Source organism: Ursus maritimus, unplaced genomic scaffold, assembly GCF_017311325.1.
Source record: "Ursus maritimus isolate PB19 unplaced genomic scaffold, ASM1731132v1 scaffold_6, whole genome shotgun sequence".
NCBI classification, from domain to species: Eukaryota; Metazoa; Chordata; class Mammalia; order Carnivora; family Ursidae; genus Ursus; species Ursus maritimus.
The window spans coordinates 74543384-74567805 of NW_024426774.1; the positions used below are offsets into that span (position 1 = coordinate 74543384).

The following is a 24422-nucleotide window of genomic DNA, read 5'->3' on the forward strand; positions in this document are numbered from 1 at the left end:
TTAAGATTTTATTTATTTATTTGACAGAGATAGAGACAGCCAGCGAGAGAGGGAACACAAGCAGGGGGAGTGGGAGAGGAAGAAGCAGGCTCCCAGCAGAGGAGCCTGATGTGGGGCTCGATCCCAGAACGCTGGGATCACGCCCTGAGCTGAAGGCAGATGCTTAACCGCTGTGCCACCCAGGCGCCCCAGAAAGGTATTTATTTTCTAAACAAGTGTCCAATTCATATATGAGAGAAGGAGACGTGAAGATTTATGATAGGGTCCGTCTTAACTCCCTAATACCAAATGTAATATCCTGACTGTATGAAGAATGAACATGAATTTGGGAGCTGGTACCCCTCTGCCAAAGTAGTTTTGCAGATCCACTGTTGGTGGTACTTTATGTCTCTAGGGTGTGGCTGTGCAAGCGCGCTGTCACCAGGCAGGGCTGTGCTCCCAGCTGCAGGTCTGAGCAGTGGGGAGGGCTGAAGGGCTGTGTAGCTTGGGGAGGTCTGAACAGTTTACCTTTAAAAAATAAGATCTTTCTATTCAACAACTAAACCTATAATAACAAATACAGTAAAAGCTTGCACTTTTGGAGCAAGCTAGAAAAATAAATGCATTTTAAGTTGCAGTTTTTTTTTTTTTTTAAGAATTTATTTATATGAGAGAGCGAGCACAAGCAGTGGAAGGGGCAGAGGGAGAAGCAGACTCCCTGCTGAGCAGGGAGCCCGATGTGGGCTTGATCCTGGGACCCCGGGATCATGATCTGAGCTGAAGGCAGACGCTTAACGGACTGAGCCACCCAGATGCCCTAGTTACTTTTTTATGATCCTTACTGACACAAAGCATTTTTCATTGGAAGGAACCCAAAGATCCCTGTTTTACAGATGAAGAGAACCTTGCAATATGGAGTGATGTTTCAATAGCTAGGCATCAAGAGGTGGGGCTGGAAACCAGGAGTCCTGACGTGGTCCAGGGTCTGGGCCCTTCACTTGGCAACCTATTGCCTAACCGTGTGTCAATGAAGTCATGGTATTGTACACAAATCTTGATCAGTAATCTTCCTTTAGAATTCAATTAGAATCCAACTTGGGTCTCAAAACCCTTTTAGGGTTTTTGCTAAATTTTCAGGGGCTTTATAAACTTGTTGTCAAAGCCTGAGGCTTCCCACAGAAAGAACACAGTTCTCTTCTGTAACACTCACCAGGTGCACCTCCTAACACCGGCGTGGTCAGATCCCTGCAGGTCACCAAGTTCTTCCTCCTGGCTCCCTACCCACCCTTTGAGTTGATCCATGAAAGTTGAATCTGACTAAACTGAATGAAGGGCAGTTGCATGAAGGCCTAAGAAGCGCCTGAGAAGAGTATGAAGAAAAACTGCTCCTTTTGCATTGTGTCTGCGATCATAGGGAACAAAGCTGGTTATACACATCATGATTGCAGATACTGCTTTTATACTAGATGGTGGGGCATCTCCCTTCTCACTGCTGCTTCGTCTTTATTGGGCCTGAAATAATGGCCCTAGGGGTGGTTCTGCAGTTCTCTGAATGGAAATCTTAATAGCCTGAGCTCTTGGCCTCAGGCTCTCTCAGTATTTTATCTTTTTTCTGAATTTCTCATTTGCTTTTGAATCTCTAATTGGGGCTGCAAGTGGATTTGTTCATACTGATATATTTATTATCAATAAGCTTGCTGTTAGTAGCAATCATTTAAAATACAAATCTCTTCCTTCCTTGAAGGTTGTGTGTGCATGTGTGTGTTATTTTTAACAATAAAACAAAGCAGTTTGACCTGTGAGATAAACTACAAAATGGAAAGGTTTCATATACTATCCTACTACCCTAATTCTTCTTCCAAAAGAAAGGAAAGTAGTATATGTGAGAGTCCCATAGTGATCGGTTTATGCAACAAAAAGATATTAACTATTTAACTAGAAATGTTAGTTTGTTAGTAGTTAACCCATCTACTCTGGGCCTTATTTCTTGTAAAAGACCAGGATTGGATTGGGGATTTTCTCAGATTCCACCTATCTACAAAGTTTTTTAATTCTATTAATTTTATTCTTTTTTTAAATGACCTACTTTTATCCTGAGGTCAAGATTTGTTAGAGAGATGATTAGATAAAGCTCTGTAGTTTGCAGAGGACTTCCATGTGCTCTACTGAATGTGACAGAGCAGCAATGAAATCTTGACCATTTTCAAACATGCTTAAGGTAACAGTTCAGTAGTAACAACCACAACACTTTTTGAGTGTTACCAGCCTGCACAACACCATACCAGAAATAGCTAAGCAATAGTATTTATTAAAATACAGTAACTGTAAGTTGTTGATGGGAATGCAAACTGGTGCAGCCACTCTGGAAAACAGCATGGAGGTTCCTCAAAAAGTTAAAAATAGAGCTACCCTTTGACCCAGCAATTGCACTAACTAGGTATTTACCCCAAAGGATACAAACACAGTGATTTGAAGGAGCACACACACCCCAAAGTTTATAGCAGCAATGTCCACAAAAGCCAGACTACAGAAAGAACCCAGATATCCATCGACAGATGAATGGATAAAGATGTCATATGCATATACGATGGAATATTGCTCAGCCATCAAAAAGAACGAAATCTTGCCATTCGCAATGACGTGGATGGAACTTTCAATTATGCTAAGTGAAATAAATCAGAGAAAGACAAATACCACATGATTTCACTCATATGTGTAATTTAAACAAAACAGGGGAAGGGAAGGAAAAATAAGATGAAAACGGAAAAGGAGGCAAACCATAAGAGACTCTTAACTATAGGATACAAACTGAGGGTTGCTGGAGGGATGGTGAGTGGGGGGGATGGGGTAACTGGGTGATGGGCATTAAGGAGGGTACTTGATGTAATGAGCACTGGGTGTTGTATGCAGCTGACGAATCACTAAATTCTACCTCTGAAACTAATTACAATATATGTTAATTAAACTGAATTTAAATAAAAAAATAAAAATATATAGTCACTGTAAGTAGTAAGATCTTAGAATACTTGATGAAAAATGTTTTACTCACATGAAACATATTACTTTAAGATTTTCCTTACCAGAGGAAAGTTTTTATATTCAGTATTATTATCCTTATATATATATTACACCAATATGAGCAAATATTCAACTGACTTATCTTTATACGAATGATCTGAATTGTTCACTTATTATCATTAAAAAAACCCCAACCCTAAACCAGTTAAAATCCATTTTCCAAGGAAACAAAAACAAAGCCAAACAAACAAAACACTTAAATAGCTGGCTCATTCTGGTGGCTTTAAAGGAAAAATAATACATAATCATTAACTTGTATTAAGCATATTTCCACTAACAATCTGTTTTAGTATCAGTCACTAACTGTTGCTTACTAAAGATAATTGAGAAGTGGAAAAAGTATGGCAAGATTCCCAGGAAAGGCAGCTTGCACACGTTCTAAATATAGTTCCAGCCTTTTCTCCTGCTATTCATACCCAACTAAAGCTCAGTAACTCTCAAGTGAGATTCAAACGCCCAGGACACTCTAAAACTATTTATAAAAACATTTAAGCAAGTAAGGAAAATAACCTTTCAAATGTAACAACTCTATTTTTAACAATAGGTACACAAATTCACTAGAGCTCATATTAAGTTGACAGTGGTAAAACTGACAAATATATCTGTTTTTTATTCATCATCAGTAAGGAAACTTCATGAAAATGTTCCTCTTAAGATACCTCAAGCAAATTTATTCCACCATTTATGCCGCATTAACGTTTTCGAAGTGTTGAGGAAAATCATATTCTCAGCGCTGCATTATAGACAATCAATGCCAGGTAGCCTTGAACCTGTACATCTTATCCATTTGCAGGCAAGAAATTTTTATTTTGAGACACTTCCTTCAGGAGTTCCATATCTAGAAAGATGAAGAGACTCTGAATTCCTTGAAGGGGAATTAAAAAACCCTCCAGCTTCTGGTAATGCCTAGCTCATCCTCAGATGTTATGTATATGTGAAACACACAAAGGCAAGGACACTTCTAAAAATGTGTCAGTCTTTATGTCTGGCACATTATGCAGAAAAATAGAGGAAAAAACCTTAGGAGGCTCTCTTAAAACTCAGTTTCCATGGAAGACGGGCCTGTCCCCTGGCTGATAAGGTAAGAAGTCTAAGCTAACATCATCTCAAGTGGACCAGTGCAACAGATTCCTAACTCTCTGCAGCGCCTTCTCCACAAAGTAGCTACTATGAATCAGATGATGTCACTCCCTTGCTTAAAATTCTGCAATTTGGTGTTGCACTTATAATAAAATCTAAACACCTCCCAAAGCCCAGAAAGCCGCGATAAACTCTCTAGTCCTCACCTTTTACATTCAACCCTTCCTTGTTTCCCGTGACATCCAAAGCTGTTCCTGACTCAGGCTTTTGCACTTGCTGTTCCCTTTGATGGGAACCTTTGTCTGCCAGCTTCTCTTACAGGTGCCAACTTCTTACTCCTCAGTTATTACCTCAAATGTCAGCTCCTCAGAGACAACCCTATCTAAACCATCTCCCTCCCCCACTTACATGCCATTCTGTTTCTTTTTTTGCTAGACCTTGGTTCGATTTATAATTATGTTGTATACTTGTCATCAGTCTCCCAGCTAAAAAGTGAGCTCAACAGGGGTGGAAACCTTGGTTGTCTGATTTATTGCTGTGTTCTCAGTACCTAGCACAGAGGCAGCCATATAGTTGACACTCATTAAATATTTACGGGGTGAATAAAGGAAGAATGAATGAGGAAATAAGACGAAACTACCAAAACACTGGCAGAGTTTAGGCTCTGGATATTAGAAAAAAATGCATACACAGGTAGCTACAGATGCAGATATACAGACAGATATTATAGATCAATAGGTTTTTAGAAATGCTAAATATGAAATTAAAAATGATATATTTGTAAAGACTCAACTGGTGTCATTATATACTAACATACTTTCAAGTAACTTTGAGTTTTCATGATTGAAGAAGTTGCTTTAAAAAAAAAAAAGGCTCTAATTCATTTTCCTTCTTTGGAAAACTGGAACCTGTGTATGTTATAGGACTGTTGTATTAAATAAGGTAATCCATGCAAAGAACCTCGCATAGTGCCTGACCCATAGTAAGAACAAAAATGTTGACTTATAATGTATCCTAAAACTCCTGAAGAGAAAGGTGGAACATTGCCTCTTTCCTTCTCTGTTATAACTGAATTGAATGCTATGGTATTTTTTCATTCATATTCTTAATGATTGATAATTTCATTTTTAAAGAAAATGTTTATTGAAAAAGACATTTTTTAAAAAAGATTTTATTTATTTATTTGTCAGAGAGAGAAACAGAGAGCACAAGCAGGGGGAATGGCAGGCAGAAGGAGAAGCAAGCTCCCTGTTAAGCAAGGAACCTGATGTGGGGCTCGATCCCAGGACCCCGGGATCATGACCTGAGCTGAAGGCAGACGCTTAACTGACTGAGCCACCCAGGTGTCCCAAAAAAGACATTTGTTTTGACCCGTTCACTGTACGTAAAAAGTTAGACAAGATTGCTTGGGCTAAGTAAAGGCATTTTCTCATCAAATCTCTAAACCCTCTAAACCCTTTGGAGAAGTGACTGCAGGTATGAAGTCTGCCCAACATGAAAATTCCCATAATGACCCTGCTCTGTGCAATGGCGTCCCACAGATGGACAAACAGCATGGAGAACACACAAAAACAAAATTATCTGACATCTCCAACTGAGGCAAGAGCCAGGTGATCCATCAATGACAGCCAGTGTCTGCCCTACAGGCGAAGAGCTGCCGTCGGCAGCGAGAGAGGGATCTCCAAATGTGCTGCCAGGAGGCTGGGCTAGGAGGTGCTTGCCCAGTGGAGAAAGCACTCGAGCTTACCCGAGAGAAAAAGGGCTGGGAGGAATGGTACATACGTGACCAGGGATGAAATAAATGGGCTCTACATAGCCAACCGGGATAAAGAAGAAATCAGTATCAGAAAGTTCAAAGAAGATAAGTAGGTTGTAGCCAAAACAATCTAAACAAATCTAGCAGAAGGAATTATATGCTATTACAGAGGAAACTCGGATAAACTAACTCAGAGAATTTTGAACAAAAAGAATCACAATTCCAGGTAAAGAAAGATTTTAAAATGTTAATACAGAGCAGTGATACTGAGGCCATCGCATTTCACTGACTGGTAAAACCTAAAACGTGTGTGTATTTATGGTTGGGGAGGGAAATCTAACTAATGGGTTTTCTAATTTTTTAGTTTGCAAATGTGAGAATGATGGTGGCAAGGGAACAAAGGGGATCTCCTACTCTCTACCATCTTTATTCATTAAATAAAGGATGTTTTAATGGTAGACAAAGAAAAATAGAGAAAATTAACAAAACCCAAAATTAGTTCTTTTAAAGATTTTATTTATTTGACAGAGAGAGAGATGGAGAGAAACAAAGAGAGAGCAAGCAGCAGACTCCCTGCCAAGGAGGGAGCCCGATGCAGGACTTGATCCCAGGAACCCGGGATCATGAGCTGAGCCGAAAGCAGACGCTTAACTGACTGAGCCACCCAAGTGCCCTCCTTTAAAGGATCAACAAAAGTCACAAACCTTTAGCTAGACTGACCAAAACCACTTCTTAAATACAGAAAAGACTAAATTCCTAAAATCAAGAATGAAAAATGGGATGTTACTACCTATTTCACAGGGACAAAAGAATCGTAAGGGAATACTATGAACACTGGTACACCGACCAATTAGAAACTTGAGACACAATGACAAAATCTCTAGGGAGACATAAGTCACTGAAAGTGAGGCAAGAAGAAATAGAAAATCTGAATAGGCCTAAAGAGACTGAATTTTAAAACTTCCCACAAAGAGAAGCCCAGGCCCAGAGGACTTCATTGGTGAATTCTATCAAATATTTGAGAGGAGTTAATACCAGTCCTTCACAAACTCTCCCCAGAAATAGAAGAGGAGAGAATACTTCCCAACTCATTTTATTTGAAAACAACAACACAGCTATCCACCACCTTTGTAGACAGTAGCTATTTTAACGTCAAACAAAGAAAACAAGCATATTATTGAAGAACAGTCCTTGTCCAGAAGGGTGTTCATATTAACATACATACAACTCAAATCTTTATAAACATTGACACTGTTCTTATTTTGCTCATTTTTCCAGACTTGTGAAAATGTCAATACAGTTAAAGAGACAAAACCAGTCACTAGACCCTCAATATAGTAACAATCAGCATTACGTATTTAGGAACATGTAATTAATTATTGCTATAAATAGGAATTACAAAGAAATCGTACAACAGAAACATTCCTTGTAATATTTTCTTATGTAAAAGGTCATTACTGAAAAATGTGCTGTTAGTTTCATTCCATAGAGACTTTGATGACAGTCTTTTCAAAAGCTGAATTAAAAAAATCAAGAAAGTCACTGAATCAAAAAAAAATGAATGTATTTTTAAAAGCAAGCATATAAAATTATATGCACTAAAGTTGCTATTTAAGAAGAAAAATAAAAAGAACAAGAGATATAATGCTGCTGCTCATGCTTTTGTGTTTTGTTTCAATGGTATCAGGGTGGCCAGGTCAAGAGAGCTGTTCCTTGTCATCTGTGGTGAGGTCCCCAACCCTTGAGAACCCCTGAGGAGAACGGGTGTGAACCACAGCTGACCCAGGCAACTGCATCACGGGTCTCTCTCAGCCTGCCAACAGTGGACAGGCAGGAACTCCAAGGGGGGTTTCAGCCCACTGTAGAGTGGGGGAAGCTCTCTACCAGACCCCATACCCCCAGTTCTTCTATCTAGCAGGAAGAAATACTAGGTCAGACAGCAGGACACTGCCTGGACTACGACCAGTGAGCACAGTTACTGTGCATTAAAATATGGTTACCTGGGATGACCGTCTCTCGCTCCCTTATTTAGGGTTTGTAAACTCTCCTCTCTTTGGTTTACTCTACCAGCTGGCTGTAAACTCTGGGTTTGGCCATGGATAGACAAAGGTCCCTTAAGTCTCATGCCCATTTGATGTATCTCATTTTATCAGAGTTCTCTGAATTTAGGCTTCTGACATTAGCACAGGTTATAATAAAAATATACTGCTTTCTTTTTCCATTATTCCCTATATATGTATCTTGGGGACTTCACCAGGAGGTAAGGTTGTGAGCCAAAGCAAAATTCGGATATCTTTCTCTTTTTTTTCCCCTAAAATTGTGTAATGGCTCCCCAATTCCACTGTGAGGCCTAAAAGTCACTTGTTCAATGTGCATGTGTGAGGGGAAGAGATGACCCTGGTTTGTAGTCTGCTATCTAGTATGCTGTAGTAGCTACCAGTTAAGAGGGTACCTTGGACAAATATTAACAGCATTCTCACGTCACCTACCATATCTCTTTGCTTTATTATTATTTCTCTTCCATACTCATCTGAACCCGCCCCCCCTTTTTACTTACCCATACCTTATGTCTAACAACTAAACCTGATGGAATCCTCATAACCTGTTTCTCTTTGCACACGGCACACAGCCTAAGATTTACTAGAATCCACAAGCCTCTTATATGACTCCGCCTGAAGAAGAACCTCAGGGACTTTGGTTCAGACTTAGCTTGGGGCTGATCACCTATTTTTCTTCTCATCTTTAAAATCTGGTGGTTAGAGACAGAATAGGTTTCTCACATTACACTTAGAACCCAAGTGTCACCAGGCCACCATAAAACAGAATACTTTAGAGTAAGAGTTTAATTATTTTTAACTTTGTCATAAGTTTAAAAACAAAGAATATATAAATTAGGAGAAAACAGGTAAAAACTTACTGTTATTGGTACATCTTTTGTTCCTGAATTTAGTAAATGAAGGTTTAAAACTTTTGGTAGATCTGTTAAAATTGAAGAAAAGAAATATTTCTTTAACAGGTGTGCTTTACAGCAAGCTAGAATTTTTACCTTATTAGGTGTCAGATTGAACCTATTCCAGAATGTGAAAAAGAACTACGATAGCATTAATAAAAAGAATGTGATTCCACCTAACTCCTAGACAGCTGTCACTTTATTCATAGGATACTATGTGTTATAAGAACTGCCCTTCCTAAATAACCAGAAAAACAAAACAAAACGTATTTCAGAGGAATTAGACATTATTACTACTCTTTTAGTTTTCCAGGAAAGCATAAGGAAGCAAATTAATAATGTGCAACGTGAAATTATCACATTAAAACCAAATCTAATTTTCGAAAAGGGGTCTTCAATCCTAAACAACCAAATTCTAATTATACATGGCCACAGAAATCCCAAGTTATAAGTATTTCCACTTTTTCCTTAATAGTCCGTAACTTCAGTGATTTCAATTTTAGAATTCGAATACTTTCTTTGACCATCTAGGGCAAAATTTAACATTATGTTATTATAATTTAACTGAATAATTAATGATATTAATTAATAAAATTAATAATATAACAGAATAATCCATTTCTAAGTAAGAATCCAGAAATAAAGCTTTTTATTTCTTTTATTTTACTATTAAAAAAAGATTCAGCATAACTGAATATGTGATAAACTAGATTCAAAAACTCAGAAACTATACCTTCTGCCTCAATCTTCTGTTTAGAAGACTTCACTTATCTCATGATCTTGCTTTCCTGCCTGGTAAGCAATGGTGTCCCTCAGAGGAATGGGGTATGAACCCGTGAGGGCTCTGAGTTCTCAACAGTAGGTTTCTACGAGATCATGTAACCCATTGAAAGGTAACTTTCAAAGCTGAGTTACCAAGGAGCTAAAGTAGAGCCAGCCATTCAGCACTGAATAGAGAGATTTTTTTTTTTTTTTAAAGACTTAGAAAAATATTGTCTCTTTTCTTTACCTTGTGTTCGTAGTGTACCAAAATCTAACATTTCGGTTGAGGAATAAATTCCAGGAGCTTGGAAGAGAGAAAATAAACCATCAGATTTTACTTTGTCCAGAGTAAGATGTACTGAAAACAAAACCAACACATTTGCAGCTCCTTTGGTTTTCTACTAACCTGTTGTAACTTCTACCTCAACTGGAAGAATGATAAACTCTGTGCTGTCTGAAGCATTCGTCTTTATTCTGATGAAGGCTGTGTGATTATCTGCTTCTCTGGATGAAAAGCTGGCTCTCATCACTCCCTTGGTTTCATAAGGAGGAATCTCCTGACAAGTTAACAGACCATAATGTAGCACAGCTTTTGTAATGTTGCAAAACCACCACAGTTTAGTGAATAAGATGAGAATGACTGAAAGATGCATTATTATTTCATATACCTACTAAGAAAAAAAATACATTGCCACTTAAACAAATATATTCCATGGATTGTAACACACTCCAATTTTGAAGAACATTAAATATATATATATAAAAAAAGCACATCTTAGAATTGGTGAAGCATGGTATTGTAAAATTGAGCAAATGAAAGAAATAAAATTATCTGAAAACAAATTGCCAGTTGCAAAATTATCATTAAAAGACAGAATTAATCTGTAAAGTCATTTATTCTTTAACATGATGCTTGTGCATATAATTCAGTCCTAAAATTCTCTAACAAATAGACACGTCATGATTGGAGGGAAATGCTTTTCCAGAAGTCTACAGGAATCTCTTTAAATAATAACCTAGAGAGCTTAGACCCATCTGTCCTTTCATTTAAACGGAACACAACAAAGCTTCCTGGGAAAATCTAGAGTTCACCAACTGCTTTCAGTAAGGCTCTTAGCAAGTAAGATAGCAAACATTTTCAGGCCTGTAATGAGAGAACACTCAGAAATACACTAGAAGGAAGATTAATTGGGCAAAAAAAAATTTTTTTTTTGAGATGTAATTCTTTTCCTGATTTTACAACGATCTGGCTTCCTTGGGACCACCAGAACTTCTCTGCAAACACCTTTTGGCATATTTGAGGAGATCCCTGTGATACAGAATTTTTGGTCTTCACTTACCTCTATTCTCTTAACTTTTTAGCCTCAAAGTAGGAAAGAAGTGATTGGAACCCTCCTGGGGCCACTAGAGATGCACCATCCACTTCCCCATCTCTAGGGAGCTGACTTGGTCTCTGGGCTTTTCTTATGTACACTGTAAATGGGCTGAGGGTGAGGTCAAGGCCAATTGACTTTTTTCTTACTCTAGGTTTGTAGGAATAAGAATAACTTTATCTTTCCTTGTAGCCACTGGGAGTATTAAAACATTATGCCATCTCTGCTACCGTTCATTATAGTTCTTAGCTAATTAGAAATCTGAATTCTCTTATGTTTGTTCATTAGATACCAATTATATTTCACAGTAAATTCTTAGTTCTTTTATCTAGAATTAGAATACAAATTGAATAGCTTATAGTTAATCCTCTGAAGCATTGTTTTATATACTATTTCTCCCAAAGGTTTTTCAAACAATAACATAATTTCAAGACAAAACATTTTTATGAAAGGATATAAATGAACCATCCATTACATATTTCTATCTGCTAATGTGTTCCTGTATCTGAGGAGTTAACCAAATCCCTGACAAATTTGTTTCTAATTGTGCAAGTCAACATCCTAAAAATGTCCCTTCCGCATCCCTTCCTTGGTTGAGACTGGTCAGAAGACAGAACAAGAGCTATGTGTGTTTAATAGAGCAATTAATAAATGAATTTGACCTTCAGAACTTACTCATAGCAGTAAAGTCTGTTGTCTTCAATTATGGATGAGGAGTGATGTGAGTGCCCTTGGTACAGGAAGTGCATTTACTATGCCTTTCCCCTCTTTGATTAAGGCATAGTAGATAACATTTAAAGAAAAACCATCCTATGGCAGGAAACTTTACAAATAAGGTAGTTGCTATATATTCATTGATTTGGTTAATATTTGCCGGGTTCTTGAAGAAAAAGTGGTTCTCTAAGCATTGACACAAACTAGCGTTAAATATTCAACAATACTAAAGGTGGATGTAGATCACCTAAGAATTTTTAAAATCTCCTAAGTTGTCACGAGGGCTTGACTACATTCCCTCTGAAAATGTCATCTCTATCAACGATAAGTCTGCATGTTCAATTCTCTACCTCAAACATATAATGGATTCTTCCCACAGGGTTATTATTATTTTTTTAAAATCTTAGTATAAAGCACATTATAAATGATCATATTCAGAGACAACTTTACCAATATAATTCTGTGAAAGAATAGTTGAACTCTCTTCCTATCCACACAGTGGGTTAAAGCTCCCACCAATTTTGTTCACTGCTCTTCCCAAACATTATTACTTACACTGTTCTCGCCCTGTATCATCCAATTTTCAAATATATCTAATGTAAATTTAAAATTAAGATATAATTAAAGGAAAGTCACCCACATTTATACAGGTGATAAACGTGGTATATAATTTCTGGTGTATCTGAGAAAATAATTGGTCCCATGTGACCACACAGGAGAGAACAATACGCCTGCACTCACCCACAGTTTTCTGGTGCCTCCTTGTTGACCTGTTGGAAGTTCTAAGTGAAGATCTCCTCCACTAGAGTACATTTCTACAACCTGTGACAAAAGAGCACCTGATGGTTAAGTTCGAAATCATATTCTCAATGCAAGTGATTTGCTGTTAAACAGAAATAAGTCTGACACCCTGTGTCTTAGAAAAATTTAAAAACATTTGCAGATATGAAAGTAGGATAAGTATCACGTCTTATTGTGGGAGTCAGTGCTTCATATGTTTGACCAATCGTGATTATTTTTATTAAAACAAGGTAACTTTCAAATATTAAACTTAGAAACAATATAGTTACATCAGATATTGGATTAAAGAAAATCCATTCATAGAACACCTTTTATTTTTTCAAAGGAAAAACAGTTTATGGAAATACAGTTTTTGTACTTCTTATAGTAACAGTGCTTTTTTAGTCACACATTTATATCAAGATTTAGTAGAAGATCTAACAAGTACTATAATTGTGAAATAGTGAAGAATGCGTCATTCTGGGATATATGTAACATTTTTAATGCAGTAGGACAGTATTTGGTTTCTCTTGATGGCAAAAATCACAGGAACTGTAAATAACACCTCTGTGGCCTGTATCCATACTCATGATTTTGCTGAGATATAGCTGATGTACAATGAACATCCCATATTTCAAGTGCACAACTTGACAAATTCTGACATACATAAACAGGCGTGAAACTACCACTGCAATTAAGACATTAAATATACTCATTATCTCCAAAGTTTCTTCATGTCCTTTGCAATCTGTCTCTCTCTGCCCCCTCGCGCCCCCTAGGCAACCAGTGAGCTGCGCCTGGCCACTCAAGATTAGTTTGTACTTCCTAGAGCTTTATGTAAATGGAATCATACAGTATGCACTCTTGTTCCTGCTGCTTTTACTCAGTGTAATTATTTTGAGATTCATGTTGTCGTATGTATTAAAATGAATTAATGTTCATTTCTTTTCAATGTTATGGCTATGCCACAATTTTTAATCCATTCACCTATTGATGGACACGTGGGTTGCTTCCAGTTTTTGGGCATTACAGATAAAGCTGCTATGAACACTGCGTTTCTGTTAAGTCTTTGTGTGAACATCTGCTTTCTTTTCTCTGGTAAATACCTAGGGATAGAATGGGTCACATGGCAGGAGACTTTCCTTTAAAGGCAGGTAACCCCATCTCTTAAAAAAATAATATACTTAATATTTTATTTGAAAAAATTAAAAAAAATATTTTATTTATTTTAGAGATAGAAATAGGGATAGAGAGAGCAGGCGTATATGACTAGGGGAAGGAGTGGAGGGAGAGGGACAAGCAGACTTTGCGCTGAGCACAGAGCCTGCTGCAGGGCTTGATCCCAGGACCCTGAGATAGTGACGTGAGCCGAAATCAAGAGTTGGCTGCTTAACTGACTGAGCCACCCAGGCACCCCAAGAATACACTTAATTAAATACAAATTTGGGATGAAATAAAAGAATGGGTGGAAGACCTTCACTTGTTTTATCATGTAATTCAGGGGTACATAAAACAAGACAAAGCAGGGAAAACAACAATACTTTAGTATAAACTTAAAGGTTTTTGGTGTATGTTGTTGTTAAAGTAATACATTTAGCAAAGACTAATGAACTAAGATTTTCTCTGAGTATTATTACCTGCTTTTTTTTTTTTTAAGGTTTTATTTATTTATTTGACAGAGAGAGACAGCCAACGAGAGAGGGAACACGAGCAGGGGGAGTGGGAAAGGAAGAAGCAGGCTCCCAGCAGAGGAGCCTGATGCGGGGCTCGATCCCAGAACGCCAGGATCACGCCCTGAGCCGAAGGCAGACGCTTAATGACTGAGCTACCCAGGCGCCCCTATTACCTGCCTTCTGATTTATTACAGTGTTCTCCTTTGGCCCAGTTGTATTAATAGTGATACCACCTTAACTGATGGAGTGACTGTAGAACCTTTTCTGAAAAACCAGAAGACATCACATATTATTTTGTTTAATCTTCCAAGGTATTAAGGAAATAAGTGTAACAATGCATGGAAACAGAAGATTCAAAGGTAGACTACTGATTACAGGAAAAGGAATAAGGAAATGGGGACAGAAAAAGGCTACATTATAAAATTCAGAGGAAAGATCACATTAAAACTAGGAATGCGACATATTCCTGATTTTAAGTACAGTGCTATTTCTTCTAATTTAACAATGTATAGAAAAAAAAGGAAGCCAACAATATACTGAGAATATAATTTATGTAAAAGAGATTTGCACAAAGAGTGTTTATTTTTGTGTGTCCACATATATACATGCAAACACACTGAAAAGCGTCTGACACCAAGATCATACGGGATCGTATATGTGAGGAGGGGTTTGGGACTAGAGCTGTGCTAATACAACAGTTATCAGCTACATGTGGTTAAATTTAAAATAACTGAAATAAAATCAAATGAAATGTTCAGTTTCTCAGCCACCCTAGGGCACAAATTCAACTGTGCATTAGTGTCACGTGGCTGGTGGCTGCTGTACTGGACAGAGCAGATACAGATACGTCATGGAAGAAAGTTCTGTTGGATGGCACTGGATTAAAAAGTGGAAATCAAGAGGGCTTTTACTTCACATGTTTGAATTGTAAACACTTTTTTTCAGTGAGAACATACTCATGTTGTGTTTTATATACAATTAACAAATCAGATACAACTTCTTATTTACAGTACTTTCTTAAATTTAAGGATAAGACTAACGACACAGTATAACATAGAACCATCAGGTTAAGAGTGCCTTCCAGATAAATAATCTATACTGGTTCTAAGAGGGCAGTTTTGGTTTTTCCATTTGCTCTCCTGTATGCTGGTGAAAAGTCCAATGTGGTATATATTCTTCATTAAAATGTAATAACTGGAAAAATCCTAGATTAACAACAACAACAACAAATATCAGTTGACTGAAAACAGACAAGGAAAGCAAGCAGCAGGAATTGATGAGATTTCTTTATTATTTGTCATAAAAATTAGTCAGAACAGGGAAAACACACCATTACCTAAAGTTAGCCAAAAGGATATAAATGATCAAGTGATGATGAAGAGGAAACACTTTTCACTTGTAAAAACAGGACAGAAAAGCATTTTTTTTTCTTTCTTTTTTTTTTTTAAAGATTTTATTTATTTTTTGACAGGGAGAGAGACAGCCAGCGAGAGAGGGAACACAAGCAGGGGGAGTGGGAGAAGAAGCAGGCTCCCAGCAGAGGAGGCCGATGTGGGGCTCGATCCCAGAACGCCAGGATCACGCCCTGAGCCGAAGGCAGACTTAACAACTGAGCCACCCAGGAGCCCCAGAAAAGCATTTTCTTCTTTTGTAATGAAGATACGTAGCTAAAAATCATTAAAATTTGGGCAGAATATTCTTATTATTAGCTTTGCTCACTGAATGTTAGCCAAGTGTCAGGGAGAAACCCCTTTCTTGCTAATTTAGCATATAATTTCACAATTCATGCTCTAAAAATCTCACTATACTCTTCCTCACTTTCTCCTTATCTGTGTATGAACACTTCTACTGGGGGGGGGTGTGTTCTGGGATGACAGGAACCATTTTGGTTGCGAATGCTCTGCAGTTTACCACAATATGTAGTGTTTTCCCTCCACTGGTCACATTCAAGCTACTGTTAAGGCCTGCAGCACTGGTCCTAAAGAACTCTGGGTGTGGATATTATGGACTATTCTGGAAAGTAACCATGTCACCTTCCAATCAGATGACACAATGAGAAGCTACGGTGGCAGCGAATGTCACATAGTGCAAGTCACTGGGGATGTAGGGTGGGGATTTTAGGAAGTACATGAAGGAGCAACACCAGCCGCTCCACTGTGCAAGAGACAAGGAACTAGTGAGGAGATTTCAAACTTGAAAATAGTCAGTACTAACAGATTAAGATCAGGAATTGGACTTTTTAAATAAACTCTGAGAAACAAACAGGTCTTCAGAGGGGAGGTGGGTGGGGGAATGGGATAGACCGGTGATGGGTAGTAAGGAGGGCACATATTGCATGGTGCACTGGGTGTTATACACAACTAATGAATCATCGAGCCTTACATCAAAAACCAGGGATGTACTGTATGGTGACTGACATAATATAATAAAAAAAATAAATTTGCTTTTAATCGTGATTCTATATTACCCTTCCCTTGGACTTTATTTCCAGGCTGCCATTACCAAAAACTTATTATTACCAAAAATGAGTATGAACTGTGTTTTAAAAAATTTATGTTATCCTAGAAAAGTAGTGGCCTTGTGTAGCTGAAACCTCTTAAGTTAAACGCAGAGCTATTAAACTCTAATACCAGAGAAACCACAGTTTTAGAAGTGGTTCCAAAAATTCAATACCTGGACTATTGTAATCCAAGATTCCAACCACAGCAAGTTGCACTAAAAGAATACCCCCACTCCGATACATCCATAAAACCCCAGTATTTAAAATAGTCTTGAAAACTCTAACAAACAGAGATTTCATGCTAAGTATTAATTTTTGCCAAAATGAAACTCATTCAACATCACCATCATAAACTCACCTGTAAAGGCTCACTGTGAGGATTGTGTATATTTATTATAGGTGAGAAACTGCTATTCACAGGGACTCTGGCCCCAAGGAATGGCCTCAATCGATATGGGTTTGGAACTCCAACACCAAATACCTATTTCAAAGATGAAAAAAATGCAATTTGAGTTGCTTTAGTAACTAACTCACTAGTAACTAGTAAGTCTTATTTAGATGGAAAAATCTTAACCACCTTTAAAAAGATCACACATGTAGTTTCTATACTTGATTTGGCTACATACTTGATTTACTACATATATATGTGTATTCAGAATTATTTCTATAATATCTCAGAAATTAAAATGATAGCAGTACTTCATAAGCTCATAGAATAGAGAAAAGAAGAAAATAGGGAATCAAAAGATTTCCTTACTCCGACCATACGGAGATGGATTTAGGGCCCAAGCCAGGTATCCAGGTCATACCCACATGGGAAGGCAAGGCCCTGGGTTGATTGACTAAACAGGGTGAGCCAGTCATTCAAATGACAAATATTTATTAAGTACCCATGATGTGCTAGGCACAAATATATACATAGTGAGTGATTTAATAGTGAATAAGAAAGATAATATGCCTGTCATAAAGCTTATATTCTAGCATGAGAGGCAGACTAGATAACAATAAAAAAGTTCTAAAAAACAGGTAATGTGATATAGAATAACTGGATGGGGTGAGGCTGGAAATATTCTTTTAGAGAGCATCGTCAGGGCAATATTCTCTGGGGAAGTGATGTGAGCTGATGTCACCAGCAAGATGAGAAAAAAAAGCCAGCAATGAGAGTGTATTCAGGCAAGGGGAAGTATACAGAGGACATAAGGCAGGAAAGGGGTTGACTTGTTTGAAGACCAGGAATAAGATGAGAAGAAGGGTCAAATGGGATGAGGTAGGAGGGCTATATGGGAGTCAGAACCTCAGAGCCTTGTTGGCCTTAGTCAGAGGTTTACATTTTGCTCTAAGAGCAATGCGACAACATTAGGATTTCCATGGGGAAGTTGACTAGATATGATTTATGTTCACAGAAGGTCACTATGATTACAGTGAATGATGGCCTATGGTAGGGACTGGAGAGGTGCAAGGTTCTGTTGGAGGATACTGTGTCATCCAGTGAGAAGCAATGGCTTAGAAGAAAGCAGTGGCAGTAAGAGGACAGAGGTATACAGACTCAAGATATATTTAGGTGGGGGACTTTGTGAAAGACTAGATGTGGAAAGGTGAAGAATGACAGCTGGACACTGAAGCTCTCCTTGAGGATGACCTGATCACAACCCTCAGGTAGTCCAGCTTGGCCACAACCACCCAGGCAACTGGGGGTGCCTCTGTGGAGCAAAGGTCTTAATAGTCTTACGATAGTCTTCACATACTCAGCAGGAGCTTGTTAAATGAGTGTCATCTATACGGCACTTCAAAGTTACTCATCTTTGCAGGCTGCCTACTAAACAACCATTAAAGACTTATTCACCATACATAAACACAAGTGCCTGACTAATCAGTTTACTCTGACGCTAATTTTCAAGATACACGGTACGTTCTGGGTCCTGGAGAAGACTGTTGAAAACAAAATCATAAAAACTGTCAACTAAGACATTAGCTAAGTAAGGAGTTAAAACAATGTGCTCCAAGCGCAGTATAACACAGTAGTTACTAGGATGGTCTTTGTAGGTGCAAGACATGGGTTTGAATCCCTGCTCAATAACCTACTGGTAGCATAATTTGAACCAATTATTTAGACTTTCTAAACTTCACCTTCCTTATCTAAAAAAATGAGGATAATGGTATCTATAATGCAGGCATAAATGCATGTAAGGTATGTAGTATAGTGCCATATAAGCAATTCTTCTTAAAAATCTTGATAACCTTGATATACAAAAATCTTGATTCATAAAACATTAACAGCTTTTAATAACCTAAACAATTACACATAAAAAGAACAAATTTTAAATAATCATTTACTAAAGAAAAGCAGGCATGTATATTTTAATCTTAAAACTAATATCAAGTATGCTTCATCAACGTGCAAAATTTTAAAAAAATTTAGTCAGTGTACAATATTTTTACTATTATTTTGCTAACCAATCTTACATTAATGCTTTAGCTGTAGCTTTAAAAAACTCTTCAGTCTGATTTGAATAGGGATAGTCATAGATAACCACAGTGAGTAAAAATGCTCTAAGTCTATTATCCCTGAGTTTTTAAAGAGAGTTCCTGATAGGCTGTCATATGATACGTCAGAGATGAGCATAAATAAATGAAAGTTTTAATCCCGGTTCTTACCTGGTAAGTAAATACCCCATGATTGGATGTGTTAATAAATAAAGTATTTTCTACATTTCCCACTACTCTTGCAAGAAAAACTACATCAAATGATGTATTTCCTCCTGGAAGTATTTTCTGAAAAAGAAGAGCAATAAATAAACTAATAACTAAAAAATCCAATAATGCTGACCACAATTAAATAGTTCTTTAAAACAATCATCTTAGAATCATTTCCATGAACTAGGTTCTCCCCCATGAAGGTTTAAGCTTTAAATTATTCTATAATGGAAAATAATAAAAAAGATGTCTTCATATTGATGTCCACAGTCATATAGCTTTGTCAATTACCAGCCTAAAACCCTGTACAGCTGATGGTTTCCTTAGATTCTGTTCATTCAACAATCACTAGGCTGGAATGAAGTGCCTAATTATGGCTGTTCCCTCATCACATAATCAGGCAGGACTCGAGCCAAAGCTGAGCTTCTTATATAGACGTACTATTCTACTACTAAGCAGCAATTTGTACTATTTCGAAGAAGAAATAAGCCCAGGCCTCAATCCCTTGACCTCCGTCACCCATTCACACAAGGCACTGTATGGGCCCACAACTTAAACTAGGAAAGAAGGCAGGGGTGGCAGTGAGGTGCAGAAACTCACTCTTGTTATTTTGTGCAGATTGAGGATGTCACTGTAGTTAGTGAAATAAAACTTTATTACAACAAAACAATTGGGCTACTCCATGGACTTCAAGGGACTATGACTGCAGTTCTATTTGCAGTGAAGCCTTACAATGCAGAGTCATCAACCTCTCTTTCTGCCTCTATGGCTCGAACTCTAAAATGCTCCCCAGATTGTAGCTTAAAATACATGGCATTGAGATTTCTGGCTTTACTTTAGGATGCAGAAAGCTGGAAAGAGCATTTCCCTTGCTTATCAACAACTAAAAGAATAATCTACAAAATCATAACTTTTCTTGAACCTATCACGGAGTTTGTGTAACAAGTAGCCCCAAATTTAAGGAAAGACAAGCACCTCCGAAGAAAGATGGAATATCTTGGCTCACCCATGGCAGAGAATGGGAAGATGAGGGTACCATATAGAGTAAGATACATTCAGCTAAGATTTTTACACTCTGCTAAAAGCTGATAGCAGGCTAAAAGGAGAGTTGTATCTGCAGACACTAGATGGAGGTCACACTTGAACCATAGTCAGTAACAGAAAGATACTTGGTAAATCTCTAAGTACCTTGAAATCAACACACTTCTAAATAAACCACTGATCAAAGAAGTAGTCACAGGGAAATTAAAATATTTTGAATCAACTGAAAATTAGAACACAACATATCAAAATTTGTTTGCTGCAGCTAAATCAATACTTGGAAGGAAATGCACAGTATTACATGCTTATTTTGGGAAGAAATGCTTCAAATCAATAATCTATGTTTCCACCTTGAGAAACTAAAAAAAAAAAAAAAGAGTACATTAAACCCAAAATATACAAAAGGAAGAAAATAATAGACAAAAGCAGAAAGGAATAAAATAGAAAATAGCAAAAAGTCAATAAAAGCAAAGATAACGCTTCAAAAGGTCCATAAAACTGATAAAAACCTAGACAAAATAACCAAGATTAAAAAGGAAGAAGACAAAAATATAAGAAACTGAAATATATACCTTTTACACATAAAAAGGATGATTAAGGAATATTACAAACAACTGTATACCCTAAATTTAATAACTACAAGAAATGGACACATTCTTTGAAAAACACAATCTGCCAAAGCTCATTCAAAATGAAACAGATGCTCAGGACAGACTTATATCCATTAAAGAAGTTTAATTTATAGTTTAAAACCTTCCCACAAAGAAAAGCCCAAGCCCAGATGCTTTCATTGGCAGAATGGTAGAATTCTCTATCATCTATTGAAGGAGGAATTAATATCTATCTTACGTACTTTACAGCATACAGAAAACTTTACAGCATACAGAAAAGTAGGGAATATTCCCCACCTTGTTTTATTGGTTCAGCATTACCGTGATACCAAGGCCAAAGACTTGATGAGAAAAGAAAACCACAAGTCAATAAGCCTCATGAATGTAAACCCACAATCAACTACAAAATATTAGCAAATTAAATCCAGTCAATATATAAAAAATGGTAATATATCATATGACTAAGTGGTTTTTATCTTGATAATGCAACTCTAGTTCAACATGCAGAAGTCAAATCAATGTAATTGATATTTTCAACTTACTAAAGAAAAGTCAGATAAGTCATTTCAAAAGGTGCATAAAACAAATCGACAAAATTCAATATCCACTCATGATTCAAAATCTCAATAAACTGGTCAGTAGAAGAGAAATTCCTCAACCTGATAAACAGCATTAAACTACCAGTTTAATTCACGGTGGATGACTGAATGCTTTCCTGCCAAAATGTGATCAAGGCAAGGATGTCCTCCCATGACAGCTGATCAACATTATATTGGAAGTACTGGTCAGCGCAATGAGGCAAGGAAAAGAAATAAAAGGCATACACATTAAAAAGTAAAAACAATCTGTCTTAATTCACAAACAACATTGCTGTCTATATAAAGAACTCCAAAAATACCTTAAAACCCTCCCAGAATAAAAGAGTTTAACCAATCACAGGAATCAAGGTCAACGTATAATGATCAATTGTATTTCCACATACTAGCAATGAATTTTAGAATTCTAATTTTTAAAAAGCATCATTCACTGTTTCCTTAGATGTGCAGAAACTTTTAATCTTGATGAAGTCCCATAAATTCATTTTATCTTTTGTTTCTCTTGCCTTTGGGGATGTGTCATGAAAAAGGTTGCTTTGGCTGATGTCGTAGAGGTTGCTGCCTATGTTCTCCTCTAGAATTTTGATGGATTCCTGTCTCACATCGAGGTCTTTCATCCATTTGGAGTTTATTTTTGTGTATGGTGTGAGATAGTGGTCAAGTTTCATTCTTTTGCATGTAGCTGTCCAATTTTCCCAGCACCATTTATTGAAGAGACTGTCTTTTTCCCACCGGATGTTTTTTCCTGCTTTATCAAATATTAGTTGCCCAAAGAGCTGAGGGTCCATTTCTGGGCTCTCTATTCTGTTCCATTGGTCTATGTGTCTGTTTTTGTGCCAGTACCATGCTGTCTTTGTGATCACAGCTTTGTAGTACAGCTCGAAATCCGGCATTGTGATGCCCCCAGCTTTGTTTTTCCTTTTCAACAGTTCCTTGGAGATTCGGGGTCTTTTCTGGTTCCATACAAATTTAAGGACTATTTGTTCCAGTTCTTTGAAAAACGTTCTCGGTATTTTGATCGGGATAGCATTGAAAGTGTAGATTGCTCTGGGTAGCATGGACATTTTAACTATGTTAATTCTTCCGATTAAGAAGTTGTGGTCCATATATACAATGGAATATTACTCAGCAATCAGAAAGAATGAGTTCTCAACATTTGCTACAACATGGACGGCACTGGAGGAGATAATGCTTAGTGAAATAAGTCAAGCAGAGAAAGACAACTATCATATGATTTCTCTCATCTATGGAACATAAGAACTAGAATGATCAGTAGGGGAAGAAAGGGATAAAGAAAGGGGGGGTAATCAGAAGGGGGAATGAAACATGAGAGACTATGGACTATGAGAAACAAACTGAGGGCTACAGAGGGGAAGGGGGTGGGGGAATGGGATAGACCGGTGATGGGTAGTAAGGAGGGCACATATTACATGGTGCACTGGGTGTTATACACAACTAATGAATCATCGAGCCTTGCATCGAAAACCGGGGATGTACTGTATGGTGACTAACATAATATAATAAAAATCATTATTAATTAAAAAAAAAAATAAAAAAAAATAAATTGAAAAAAAAAATAAATAAAAAGCATCATTCACAATCACACACACAAATACTGAGGTGTAAATCTATTAATGTGCAAGTTCTATAAGATGAAAACTACAAAATATTGCTGAAAGAAATCAAAAGAAGCCTTTAAAAAAATGGAGACATACTGTGTTCATGGATCAGAAGACTCAATACTGTTAAGATGGTAATCCTCCCCAAACTGACTTATATATCCAATACAACTGTAATAAAAATTTCAGTCTAAGGAGAAAAAGCTGCATGCAATGTGAGATAATATCCTACAGCAGAAAAAGTACATTGCTGATAGGAAAACTGATGAAATTCATATATATTTTTTTAAGATTTTATTTATTTATTTGAGAGAGGTGAGAGATGAGAGAGCGAGAGCGAGCACAACCAGCAGGGGGGAGGGGCAGAGGGAGAGGGAGAAGCAGACTCCCTGCTAAGTGGAGAACCTGCCCTGGGGCTCAATCACAGAACCCTGAGATCATGACTAGAGCTGAAGGCAGATGCTTAACCGACTGAGCCACTCAGGCGCCCCTCATAAGTTTTTTAGTAATATTGTACTAATGTTTATTTCCTTGTTATGATAATTGTATTCTGATTATACAAGATGATAGCATTAGAAGAAACTGGGTGAGGGATACAAGGAGACTATCTGTACTTACTTTTTTATACATTTAAGAGTACTTCAAAATAACATAATAAAAAAAAATCCCAGCAAGATTTAAAATAAAAGAAATTGACAAGCTAATTTCAAAACTGAGATGGCAAGAAGAGGGAATAGAAAGAGCAAAACAGGGGCGCCTGGGTAACTCAGTTGGTTAAGCATCTGCCTTTGGTTCAGGACATGATTTCCATGTCCTGGGACTGAGCCCTGTGTTGGGCTCCCTGCTCAGTGGGGAGCCTGCTTCTCCATCTCCCTCTGCCCTCCACACCCCCACCCCCTGTGCCCATGCTCTCTCTCTCAAATAAATAAAATCTTTAAAAAAAAATTCTTCAAAAAAAAAAAAGAGCAAAACAATTTTGAAAAAAGAAAAAAAAAACTGGAGGACTCACAGCATCTAAAAATTATTTAAAAGCTACAGTAAACAATAAAGTGTGGTACTGGTGAAAAGGTAGACGTTTTAGAGTCTATTAGATACGTATTAGAATGGAGACCTACTGTGTTCCAGACATACTGAGAGTCCAAGAAACAGACCCACACTTATGAGGTCAACTGATTTTTGATAAAAATGCAGAGGGATTTCAATGAGAAAGAATAGT

At 37.3% G+C, this 24422-nt stretch overlaps 1 protein-coding gene across 1 annotated transcript in view; it reads right to left on the reverse strand.

Moving 5' to 3' along the window:
* TMEM131 (transmembrane protein 131) overlaps positions 1-24422 on the reverse strand; it is a 255390-nt gene that overhangs the window by 79866 nt on the left and 151102 nt on the right. Inside the window, exons 6-11 of the mRNA XM_040623556.1 lie at positions 19301-19417; positions 17004-17126; positions 12434-12514; positions 10012-10162; positions 9853-9909; positions 8811-8872 (exon numbers count right to left, since the gene is read on the reverse strand). Of these exons, the coding sequence (XP_040479490.1) occupies positions 8811-8872; positions 9853-9909; positions 10012-10162; positions 12434-12514; positions 17004-17126; positions 19301-19417 (591 nt within the window). The remainder of the gene's footprint in view (positions 1-8810; positions 8873-9852; positions 9910-10011; positions 10163-12433; positions 12515-17003; positions 17127-19300; positions 19418-24422) is intronic.